Genomic DNA, 13630 nt, shown 5'->3' with positions numbered 1-13630 from the left:
TTATATAAACTACGGTTCCTAAAAAAGCAACCCGACGCTAGATTTTGTTTAAATAAAAGTTGTGAAACTTTTCATGAATCATGATCTTTAACATTTGCTCTAGGCCTGGGTTCATTGACCTGACCTTAGTGAATTTTGGAACAGACATCTGATGTTGTACTTGACACCACATAAATAGCTGAAAGGCAGGACAACATCTTAAAGAACAGCCACTGGGCCATAAGTAGAATGTGGACTCTTAAACCCCCATTCATGGTAATAAGATGACTGCACTCGACTCAGATTATATAAACCTTTGTAAAACTGTTGCAATTCAGGGCACTGTGGGAAATACACCTTGTGTACATCTCCTTCAGTGTTCTCCAGAAGTGGCCATTTTCTTTACAATTAAACTCATCTCAAACCTTCACTGGACTGTGCTGTGACTGCATCCCTACAAAGTGTTTATAATTACACAAAATATAGTACACAAAATATAGCAACAACAATAAAAACAGATGAATCACAATTTTTATTGCAAAAGTAGGTAATTAAGCTCTACAATAAAGTATAGACACATACTAGTGGCACGTACTATTAGAAGAACAATTATGGAACTTCTCGTCAAAGAGTCACACACAAAAGCATGCATCTTGGTGAGTGACTCCATTCAGTATCCACACTGCCACTTTCTTAAAATTCTTAATTGCAGATTACAAAGTATTCTATGTGTGAGAATTGATTTATGGATTTATTCTACCCTCTGCTGGATTATGTTATATACTGTATATATACAGTGCCTTGAAAAAGTATCCACTCCCTGCAAAGTGTCCTATGTAAACTTTCAATCATGACACTTTCAAATAGAACAAGAAAAGGTTTATTCCACTCTGAAAAAATATAAAGGTTTTCTACCTTGATAAATTGTAATGGTCTCTGCTTCGGTCTCAATAAGGTACCACAGAACTTCAAATTACAAGTTGCAAAAGCAACCTTGAAGACCAAAGAGCTGATGAAATAAGGATAAAGTGATAGCAAAGCAGAGATCAATAGAAGGATATTTATCTCTTTGGAGAGATCAGGAGAAGGATATTTATCTCTTTGAGCACAGCAAAGTCCATCAATAAGAAGTGAACATTACCAAGATATTACATAGATGAACCCTTGGTAACCCTTCTAAACTGAGGAGCCAGGCAAACAGGAAACTAGTTAGGAGTGTCACAATGAACTCTTGCCTTTGAAAGATTTGCAAAATTGAAATGATTATCCTAGTTCCTAATCAAAGCAGACCTTTAAGATAGAGTGGCAAGAAAGAAGCCTTTACTGAAAACGACCAATATCAAATAAAATGTACCTTAGTATGTGTGAGAAACAATGCAAAATATGTCACATATTGTTTATATTAAGAGTAAAATTTTGAAGATTTTGGACTAATAGCACAATCCCAACACAACCCTTTCAATATTTTTAAATGTTCTTTTTGTGTTAAGGTGGTAGCAATGTTATGTTAAGGGGATTTCTCGTAAGCAGAAACTCAGAAACTCAGAAGCCTGTCAGGACTGAGATCCTGAAATTATGAAATTGGTTTTGGAAAGATCAAGAAAATCCTAGGGGGAAAACCTGACTGAGTCACCCAGTGATTGTCCTTAAGCGGCCCAGTCAAAATCCCAACTTGAATCCACTCAAAAATCAACTTGATGATTATAGTCTGTTAACTGTTCCCAATGAGCTTGAGCCATTTTGAGTAATGAGTAATTGAGTAATCAGTTTTAAAAAAGTTTATACCCCTAACATACCTTCTAAGTACAAGGATATAATGTAAGTAATATCATTGGGTATTACAATTGCAACAGTTAGAATGTATAATACAGGTAATGTATTATAATGCAACTTTGAACAATTATCTTATTCGTTAAGAATTAACGTTCTTATTCCCATTGTTGGAACATGAAATTGCTGTATATAGTATCCTTGTTTAGTTCTCGTCTCCTGTGTCCCATTCCAGTCCTGATGTGCTTGAATTCTAAGGAAGCATAAGTAACTGTTGATATTTCCTCATTCTGAAAAATAAAATTAAGTGGTTATTTACAGGAATATATCATCCTAAATATAAATATACAGTAAATATAAATATAAACAGGATGTTTTAGAAGGATCAGATTTTAGGTGGTTTTCTTGGTTAAAAAAAAAAAACTTTTAGTAGTCTCAAGCCAGGCATAACATTACTTTCACCATGCATTACAAAAGAGATGGTGTCCTTTGGTGTATACATATTCGTTTTTTACACACATTAACCTTTTTATCACTTTGGTAATAGTTTATTTTGTTTTCTTCTGATCAGGTTCTGAAGCATGGTGACGGTAATGTCATTGTCTTGGAATGTATACACAAACATTGTATGTAGAAGAAAATATTTCCATACTTACTGGGTGGTTAAAGTTACTTAAAGTGGATGTGTCCTAATACATGATACACTGTAAACCACTGGGTTAAACACAAAGATTTTTTTTCGTTCTAAAATGATCAGACGTGTGAATGGAAATACAAAAATAATCCTTAGACATACCCGGTGCTGGGAGCTGTCAGGTTGTGTGTGCTGGGATGAGGAATGGGCCACGTGTTCACAGGCACTTTCTGTACAGAGTGAAGTCACAGTGTGTAGTAAGTAGAGCAGACAGGCTTTCTGCATTGAGCACTTACAACAGCATTGTAGGGAAAAAAAGCTTTTATACTTTGAAGTTAAGAATTTAATTTATTGGTATACTGAAAAAAATAAAATGTTGGTAGTTTGCATAATGCAGCTTGTAACTTTTTTATATAATTGTATAATTGTATTGGTTTTATTTATCTTTTGAGCTCATAATTCTTATACAACACTGGTATGTGTTCAAAACCAGATTAAAGTCCCAGTAACTATGATCTGGAGGAAACAGAAATAGCTTACCCACACAGCAGCCACAATGGGCTGACTGGGAGTATCCATACCACAGGACAGCAATCACAACAACAAGAACACCATTCAGGATTCCCAAACCCAAAACCACCAGAAATTGCCTGGAATCATGGCTCTGGTATACTGAATAAAAAAAAACTGTGTAAATATTGTTTGAAAAGTAAAATAGGATAATTTGCTAAATGCCTTTCAGAACCTTTTATTGTTGTGAAGAAACCTGATATTGGATGACATATTAATAATTATATATTAATTAAAAAAAATAAAATGTTTACTAAAACTTTTAGAGGTAAACAATAAATAATGGATTAAAAAAATATTTTAGTTACAATTTTACAAATCTGTTCCTCTTTTACATATTTGCTTTAGATGGCTTTTCTCTTATTTGATAGCATAAGAATTAAAAAAAAAAAATCAGTTACCATGAGCTTCATCATGTAGTGTTCCATTACCAAACACGATCTCTCCACAAGTGGCCACGGCACAGTAGTAAATTCCAGCTTCAGAGTGGCTGAGGTTGCTCTTGGGGAGGTCATAGATACAGCTCTGTGTAGGAAGCCCAGCCTCTGAGCTTCTCTGAAACACAATTCCTTGTATGAAAGTCATTTTTGTGAAAGGCTGCCCTAACAGATGCCCAAACCATGAAACATTTGGGTTTCCTGTATGTGTCTGTCTGTACATCACACACCACTTATCAGTATTGTCCCCTGACTGGAGTGATTTAGACAGAGTTGACAGGACAGGCCAAATTCTGGCTTCATCATCTAAAATAGAACATAAACAGAGCTGACTGATTTTGTGATCACTCAAATTTAATACAATATTACACATAATTTTTACATATTTATTTATAATGTTAATTACAAAAAGGACATTTTTTAAATAATATTGGTGATGTTAATTATGACAAGACAGACATATTGTATGGTAAAATGAAATACAGTCATTTTTAAAAGTTCCATAAAGCAACTGTTGTAGGAAATACGTTATCTGAGTTGTATTAATAACATAATATTTTGTTAGCATTTAATGATTGGTTACAAAAGTAGGACAAAAAAATGAAGATCAGAGTTGTTTGCAATGTTAAGCAATAAGAGAAAATGTTTCAGTTTTATTAAACTCCCAGAAACTTGGATAACTATTATAAATGTAAATTGACTACACTGTATAGTGGCTGCAACAATTGTTCTTCTGAGACTTATAAATAGAATAATGTTTCAGATTTACACACTGGAACATAAAAAGTCCCATTGTCAGAGGAGTCATGTTCAGGGGTGCAGATCTTCTTGTGAAATTAAATACACTTTTTGAAACTTAAAGAAATGAAACTAAAATAAATATCAGCCAACAAGAAAATAAGCTGGAGTTTTTCAAACATTTCAGCCTTGTTCTTAAAATGCTAACAATGTAGAATGATGCCACTCCATTATTAAATGTTATTCCTAAATTACTGTGTGCTTGTGTGTATGTGCAAACAAGAAGCATACAGTAAAAGTCAAACTTTGTACCATCTGATTCTGGAATAGACTCTAGGTTGCATTTACAATTATGTGAATAGTAGCTGTCTGATAATAGTTGTGTTCTTTACAACCTTATAAACAGTAATGCAAAACCTGCTATCCTAGTTTTGGAATGAAATGATTTCTCTACAGGTTCTTCTAAGACTTTCATTCTCTTACACCAAAAATAAATGTAACTAACTTTCACCAAAAAAGTCTCAATAAAATCTCTCCTTACCCTTAACAAGCAGTATAGTTCCATTTCCAAACTTCAGATCTGTGTATCGTATTGCTCCACAGTAATATGTAGCAATATCTGAAAACTCAACTTTTGAAATATGGAGATTAAATCTCGTTCCATTCTTTTGCATGACAAAACGTGTATCTTTAAATCCTTCGTATAATGTAAACACATTACTGTGACCAAAAGATGATAAGATACAGCTGGGAGGCTGTGCAATGACCTGTTTGTACCAGACCAAGTGACTCAGGTGTTCTTGTTCAATGGTGCACTCCAGAGTGGCAGATTTTCCGAGCTGCACCATCACTGAGGAACGGGGCTGATATACCAAATCTGGCGAGATCACTCCTAGAAAGTTATATAGGCAATGCAAATTTAGAATAAGGAGGTCATATTGCTCCAGAATACTGCTTCAATTTTCTTTCTTCAGAAATAACAGATTTAAAAACACAGAATATACAGTACAATTTTTCAAGATGCTTAATTTATAAATAGAATGGATTAACATGTCATAAGTTGGCAAATTTCCAAGCAATATGATTTTTTTTTCAGGACAGATAATTTATAAACTTTTTTCAAACAATGCTTGATGATTTTCAGAATAGTTTCTTTATGAATAATATAGTTAAAAACTATAGAGCTACCTTAAAATGATTTGGGTTTATAGCACTGGAACATCACAATCTGTGTTCAGAGACTTCTTTTAAGAGTCAACGGAAATTATATTATCTTAAGTATTAAGTCAATATTTTGTACAGTCAAATAGTTTTGTTTCAGAAGTTTTTAATGATTCTAAAATATGTATATACAGATGCAGCCATTCAAAATGGGTGAGGTATTTCGCGGCATACCGCGGTGGGCGTGTCACAGTATCACGCAGTATCACGCGGTATCACGTGTGTCACGTGTGTCACGTGACTAACTATCCGGCGTCGCCATGTAAAACCGCCAGGGGGAGCTTAACCTCTCATGTACAGCATTTGAGCCTTTAATTTTGAACTGTGTATTACAGCATGTTAATCATCAGTCATTAAAATGTTGGTATATATTATGAAAGCAAGATTGCTCAGTTGGACAGAAGTACACAACCTACCTTCATCAGAAATATTTATGCATCAAAGCCTTTACTGAAGATATTACTAATAGTATTGATAATGGATGACTTTGGACAAGCTGTATACTCAAAGTATAATTTCTTTAGCACATTTGTACAAGCACTTGGAATCTGTCCAAGCCATACTTTGTCAGGTATTTTGTTTTACTTCAACGGGGCATAAAAACTTCCTTGCTTTTAACAGGGCGTTTCATAATTTCTAGCTACGAAAATGATTTAAAATGCGACACCTATCATTCAACTAGAGCTTAAAATATCACAAGGAAAAATACACACCGGTATTCCATTTCTCCCTAAACATTGTAAGCTTCGAAGTCTTTAACTAACGTGATACCGGAGTCAACAAGCATACTTTTAGAATTTGATTAAAAGGGAATATAATATGGAATCGCGTATCTAAAGAATTTAATAACGGTATGATTATATCCGTGTACTACGGCAGAGCTATGTAGGGCTGTTTCGCCTGCCTGATCATGCGAGCTGTCTTGTAGCCTACTGGTCTAGGTGCGTGACTACCAGCTGGCAGGTTGTGTGTTCGAATCCAGCTGGTGCTGAACTTTTCATTTTTATTTATTTATTTTTTAATCGCGTAACATAAACATATTACCGTATGCAAACTGTACTGTATACAGTATGTATATGTATATTTAATGTCTTAACTGAATTGAATTTAAAAAAAATATTTAACACGAACATTAAGCTGCTTACTGTACATCTTCCGCCTGAGAACAGTCACCCGTTGCTACCCAACGCAGAATGGTGATTGGCTGACACCATCTGACACCCCTCTGATTGGAGAAAAAAGACGTGCTGGTGTGCTATACCAGGAAGAGGATTTCTTTCAATTCTAAACGTGTATTTTAAAAGTTTAAGAAGTAAAAACCTTACAGCGTACACAGATTTCTAAACTGATCAGGATCGTTATCTTTGTCTCATGCATAATAATGTTCACCGCTCTGTCCAGCAAATTAATAATAAACTTTATTTTATATAGCTTTTTAAACGAATAAGTAATTAGATTGCTCATAAACCTAATCACTTGCTTTTTCTTTTTATTTAGGCTCAGATTTCAACTATAGATCGTATTATTAATAACCATAATAACAACCAACCAACAAAAACAACCATATAAACATAATGATGGTGCTGGACCTTCCAGTTTTATTTATTTATTTTTTAATCGCGTAACATAAACATATTACCGTATGCAAACTGTACTGTATACAATATGTATATGTATATTTAATGTCTTAACTGTGCCCTTTTAAGTATTGAATATTCATATCTAATTTTACCACTGAAGGGAAATCTTAACATAAACATACAGTATATGGCTGGTCTCGGTACTTTAAAGAAAAAAATACACACCAGTATTCCATTTCTCCCTAAACATTGTAAGCTTCGAATGAAACCACTAAATAAAGACATAAATATAGAAATCTTAAGATTTGTTTTATTTAATGTTGGTAGCAGGATGAACTGTCAGAGTGTATATTTTGTCGCAAAGTTGCTACAAGATGTTAACAGTGAAAAAGGTATTTAGAAATGAGTTATTTCAAGATGAAAAAGAAAACATACACGAAACATGGTTTCATTACGACCAGAATCGGTCTTGAGATATTTTTAACTTGATTTACAGTATTGAGAGGTATGTCTTAACACCGATACTACAGTGCTTAAGTACTGCTCACGTATATGTTTCTAGGTTTATATTATGCATTTCATACGGTCAAATTACTTTTGAGCAACTAATAAGAAGCGCGAAACGGTATGCGTTTTAGTTTCGTTTTGTGCTGGAACCCGTGGATTGATTAGAGATATCAAGTACATACAAGTCATTTTTTAAATGTTGTAGTTCGTCTTGAAAAAATGTTACGAGTACATCATCTATCAACAATTACACAGGTTCTGTTTCCATATTGCGGATTTTGGTTAGGTACAGTATTATCAAATCCAGTGGCGCTGTGTGTTACTTTACTGAGTCCCAATCTGTGATTGAAACCTGTAAAACCGGTTTAATTCGTCACAGCCAGCACTCTTCAGGTGTGAGGGTCTTCTGCTCAGAATGAAACGCTAAAATGTTTGTGTATATTCTAATGGTAGTGGGGGCAGGGTGTGTGGGAACAGGTTTGTTCTTCACACCTGAAACATTTTCTCTGAAAGGATTTTCTTCGAAGTTTAACCGATCTTGTTACAGCATGTTACAGTTTACTATTATTAACCATATTAATTTTAAGTGCTTAATGTAAAATCTTGTAAAAATATATTTTCATTGTTCAAATATACATTAATATACATTAAGTCTGACTATCATATAATAAGTTAAATACAAAACTAAAGAAAAAATAGGGTTAAATATAATTCAAAATATTTTGCTAACAATGTTAACTGTTTATGAATAATAAAATGTATTAACTAAGGAGTAGGATGGCACAGTTGTTAGTATGTTTTTTGTTTTGTTTCTTTTTCATAAATACAACAGTAGTACCTGATGTCTCAGTGGCTTTCAAAATTAAATTATGCATGCAAACCTGTGAACTAGAAAGATAACTAAGATTTTAATACTAATTAAATGACCGCGGGCACTTCCCACCCCCCCTACATTCTCAGAGTAGAACAGACTAACCTTCTAATGAAAGACGGTCCACCCCCCACGGACAGGAAAAGTGCCCACAGGCACTTAAACTTAATATGGTCAGTAACGGTAAACAGTAACATGGTAAGAAGGAGCACGTACAAACGTTTTCGAAATAACCACATGTAAGACTCTGATCCTAAAAATGTTTAGGGAGAAAGTGGAATACTGGTGTGCTTCCAGAAGAATCAGTATGGCTCAGAGATTAAATAAAACTTCACAGACATTAACGAAGAGCATAACGCGTGTACTGTATACACTGCAAGTACAACCCAACTCTCTGCAGGAGTGCTGGCTGTGACGAATTGAACCGGTTTCACGGGTATTTTCAAAGTAGGAGGCGAGATTTCCAGCGAAAGACACCCCCCCCCCCCTCCCTCAAAAACCCAGTAAATACAGTACTTACTAGTTAAAGGCTAGGCTCTCGACTACGGCGAAAGGAACCCTTCTTTCATTAGAAGACAATGAACATATTTTAGCCCTGAATGAATTAATAGCAAACATGGTTTACATAAAATACATTTTTCCAAGAAAGTTTAGCCTTTGTCACTAATGAAACCACTAAATAAAGACATAAATAGAAAAATCTTAAGATTTTTTAAAATACATGACTTTGCTAAAATTTATTTGAAAATAAAAACAATTACAACCGCCAGGGGAGAGAGAGAACAGGGGAGGGATGTTGGTTTTGCACAAGGGGCGGGGCTATGGAAAGTAGGTATGTTTGGGAATGTGTAGTTACATGTTCTGGCTGTTTGTGAATTATCGTTGTTGAGTATGGAGTGTTGAGGTATTGATTTTGTGTAATGCTTTATGTTGAAAATTGAGGTGGATTTTGTTTATGATAAACAGGATAAACTGGGATGGGAGGAAGGTTTGGTTTTGCATAAGGGGCGGGATTATGATAATTGGAGGACTTTGCGAGTGTAAAATGGTTTGATTATTTGATTTTGTATTGTGGTTGTTATCTATGTTTTTGGTTGGTATTATGTTTATATGGTTGTTTTTGTTGGTTGGTTGTTATTATGGTTATTAATAATACGATCTATAGTTGAAATCTGAGCCTAAATAAAAAGAAAAAGCAAGTGATTAGGTTTATGAGCAATCTAATTACTTATTCGTTTAAAAAGCTATATAAAATAAAGTTTATTATTAATTTGCTGGACAGAGCGGTGAACATTATTATGCATGAGACAAAGATAACGATCCTGATCAGTTTAGAAATCTGTGTACGCTGTAAGGTTTTTACTTCTTAAACTTTTAAAATACACGTTTAGAATTGAAAGAAATCCTCTTCCTGGTATAGCACACCAGCACGTCTTTTTTCTCCAATCAGAGGGGTGTCAGATGGTGTCAGCCAATCACCATTCTGCGTTGGGTAGCAACGGGTGACTGTTCTCAGGCGGAAGATGTACAGTAAGCAGCTTAATGTTCGTGTTAAATATTTTTTTTAAATTCAATTAAACGGGCACAGTTAAGACATTAAATATACATATACATACTGTATACAGTACAGTTTGCATACGGTAATATGTTTATGTTACACGATTAAAAAATAAATAAATAAAAATGAAAAGTCCAGCACCAGCTGGATTCGAACACACAACCTGCCAGCTGGTAGTCACGCACCTAGACCAGTAGGCTACAAGACAGCTCGCATGATCAGGCAGGCGAAACAGCCCTACATAGCTCTGCCGCAGTACACGGATATAATCATACCGTTATTAAATTCTTTAGATACGCGATTCCATATTATATTCCCTTTTAATCAAATTCTAAAAGTATGGTTGTTGACTCCGGTATCACGTTAGTTAAAGACTTCGAAGCTTACAATGTTTAGGGAGAAATGGAATACTGGTGCGTATTTTTTTCTTTAAAGTACCAAGACCAGCCATATACTGTATGTTTACGTTCCAAAATTAATATCGTTTATGGCCTTCACACGCGTTACAGTATGCTCCTATTCTTTTTATGCTCAGCTACTAAGATTTCCCTTCAGTGGTAAAATTAAATATCTACAATGGGCACAGTAAAGACGTTTACAGTACAGTAAGTCTTTCTACGACAGACCAACGGACCACGAGTGCCCCTGTCGGTCAACCAATCACGCACCGCGGTATCGCGTGACATCTTACCTGCGGTATCTGTACTGCGGTGTCTGTACAGCGCACTTTGAATGGCTGCATCTGTATGCATGTCTAATTTCAGTTATTTTTCATTGTTGGCAAACATTAAAATTGGTCTAGGTTATAGACACTGATGAAAATATGGAATCATTCATTGCAAAGTTTTTACATTATAAAAATATCAGTAGCACCTGAACGTTGTAAAGTAAAACAGTTTTGACATTACATTGAACATTGAAGAAAACATAAAATGATCGGCGCACAACAGCAATATACCATATATGTACATTCAGAAACTTTGTACTTTTTAACTGTTGTATCAAAAATAATTTAAAAGCCAACGTCTACCATTGTCTTAAAGGAAATTATATAGGAAATCCACAGCTCTGTTAACTGCCCATAGCCATCATTCATGCCTTTGGCTCCAACAAAAACTGCTACAAATATATATCCAATAGGATATACACCCATGTGTATGCAACAAGCAGATTTTATTATATCTCTTGCAGAAAGTGCCCAGCCATTTCCAAGGAAGGTGAAACAGACATAAGATTGGTAGACATTTCAGAAAGCAAATCCAGAACGTCTGAGTTCCACAGCAATCACATCCACTGGACCATTTGTAAACTTGTTTGGTAAAGTGTGTGATATCAATATCAGTTTGTATATTTCATTTTGTTTTGTGGTCTAAACTTAGTACCTGATGGTTTACTTCTAGATCACCATAAAATGATGATAATCTAGAAGTATAGCTGTTCCTTAAAATCTAGGTTGTCAAATTATCAATTTTATATAAATTATCTATTCTGATTCTAAATTTTCTGTCTTACTAAAAATCCTAATAATTATAAATTAACCAACTTGAAATTCATTCAAAGTAATTCATTATAATCAAATTAACTACTGAACAGCCCCACATAATTCAAGTGTTGGTCAAATATTTTCACTAAATATACCAAACTCTGTCTAATGTACCCATACAAAATATACACATACATATTTTTATTTTAGTCTAAGTCAGTCAGATAGATGTCCATGGTATAAATGAACTGTTATAAACAAATGCACTTTGTACATAGGCAGAACAATGTTTATTTACAAAGTCTTAATACATGAAATATGCTCACGCTATATGTATCACCTAATTAGTTGGCATGGTAATTTTTGTAACTTGTCAATAATTTTTTTTTTCAAGAATGTGCATGTCTTTGGTTTGTCAAGACATAAAATATAAAATATAACTATCAAAACGAACTTTTTCTGGGAATTAATACATATAAAATATTTTACTAACTAAAGATTCTATATTTGTTATAATTCAATTTTTCTTGAACTAGTGGTTAAACAGAATCGCTTGTAATTTATTATGCTTGTCTGTAATAAAAATAGATAAAAGTAACTAAATATCCATTAAAAAGTTCAAATATCATTAAGATGCACAAGACAAACTGCTTACAAGAGAATGAAACCTTTCTTGTTTTTTTTTATACATCACAATTATTAATATTGTATGAAGTGAATTATATAATTATATATAACCCTTAAATTGCATACTTTACACATTTTGAAACAATTCTTATTATGGTGATTTCAGAGCTGTACAATAAAATCATATAATTAGCAATCTAAGTGGTATGAATGCATGTGTATTAAAATAACTTCAGAAATACAGATGAAATATAATTATTTCTTTATAATTAATTAAATTATTATATATATAAATTTTATATAGAACATTTGAAAACTAAAGGAAAGACACAAGTGTCTATACTTACTGAAGAGACACATAAGAAGACAGCATCTGAGCATTCTGATCTGATGTTTAACCTGAAGAATGGAAAAGTAAAAAGTATTATAGGTTAACAGTAAGACGGATGTTAAAGTTGATACATAATTTGATTGGGGGGACTCATTTTGCATAAACGGATAATGCTGCTAGGTTGTTGGTTGTCCGCCCACTCCTCACAACTTATCAAAAGAAAGCTTTCTTCAAAGAAGAAGAAAAAAAAAGTTATCTATCTAAGTAAACTTTTGTAATGGATGATTGCAATGACCTCTGCAGCTCATTGTTCACTCTGCACATATAACTATAAAGTACAGTATATATTTTTAATTAATTAATCAAATGCCTTTCAGTTAGATGCTTCAGTGCTGAAGCAACATGAGATTACAATAAGTAAAACAGAATAAAAATTATTATATTGATGATACGATGAAAGCAAATTATGATTCTGATATGAGAAAGAACTTTTTGAGACATTGTCTGGGTTTTCATGTGCAATAAATCTTATAAAATGAGATGGTGATAGTCTGTTCAGCAGTTGGACTAACGTTAGAAAAAGAAAGCAACACATTAAATTATGCAGTCTATCTAGTTACATTTACAGATTTGTAATTTTGTTGTTTTTTCATGTTTTATTTTCAATAACAGTGTATATTTTTGTAATCAGCTATATATTTGACTGCTAATATAATATGCTGGTGGGGTATTTTGTGATATACCGCGGTGGGCGTGCATCAGCAGTTTCACGAAGTTTCACGCAGTGTATTGCGTCATTGAATGTCATACCAGAAAGTATCTGGAATCACCTTGTAAAACCGCCAGGAGGAGCCAATAAAGCTTAACCTCTAATGTACAGCATTTGAGCTTTTAAATTTAAACTGTGTATTACAGCATGTTAATCATCAGTCATTAAAAAGTTGGTATATTTTATGAAAGCAAGATTGCTCAGTTGGGCAAAAGTACACAACCTACCTTTATCAGAAATATTTTAATTATGCAGAAGTATTTTATGCATCAAAGCCTTTACTGAAGATATTACTCATATTATTAATAATGAATGACCTTGGACAAGTTGTAAACTCAAAGTATTATGCTGGTCCACATTATTTGTAACCGTCATTTTAAATGAAAAGACTTTATTTTTCATTGACAAAAAGTAACACCACAGCATTTCGTTGATCTAACTAACAAGGACGGGATATTAGCTAGCCAATAGGATAAACGAATAAATTACTTTTTTTGTTGCAAAGGAACAAGTAATATGTTTATTCCATGCTGAAAAAAAGAAGAGAGAAAAAAC

The 13630-nt window shown here is 33.6% G+C and overlaps 1 protein-coding gene across 3 annotated transcripts; it reads right to left on the bottom strand.

Annotated features, from left to right (window-relative positions):
• Positions 1–492: 492 nt before the first annotated feature.
• Positions 493–12637, bottom strand: LOC148676419 (uncharacterized). Of its 3 annotated transcripts, XM_088607814.1 has the most exons (6): positions 12323–12594; positions 4670–5020; positions 3355–3696; positions 2924–3055; positions 2546–2613; positions 493–2039 (listed from the first exon to the last, which is right to left on the bottom strand). In XM_088607814.1, exons 1-6 carry the CDS (start codon positions 12465–12467, stop codon positions 1908–1910), a joined length of 1170 nt encoding a protein of 389 aa, XP_088463940.1. In that variant the 5' UTR covers positions 12468–12594; the 3' UTR covers positions 493–1907. The 3 variants fall into 3 exon arrangements, with proteins under 3 accessions (XP_088463940.1, XP_088463951.1, XP_088463959.1); XM_088607825.1 differs by lacking the exon at positions 2924–3055 and having other exon boundaries at positions 12323–12637; XM_088607833.1 differs by lacking the exon at positions 12323–12594 and having other exon boundaries at positions 3355–3508; positions 4670–4824.
• Between the last annotated feature and the right edge of the window lie 993 nt (positions 12638–13630).

This window comes from Lepisosteus platostomus, chromosome 2, assembly GCF_059453375.1.
Source record: "Lepisosteus platostomus isolate fLepPlt1 chromosome 2, fLepPlt1.hap1, whole genome shotgun sequence".
In the NCBI taxonomy this organism is placed as follows: Eukaryota; Metazoa; Chordata; class Actinopteri; order Semionotiformes; family Lepisosteidae; genus Lepisosteus; species Lepisosteus platostomus.
This window is presented reverse-complemented; position numbering and strand designations above follow the sequence as displayed.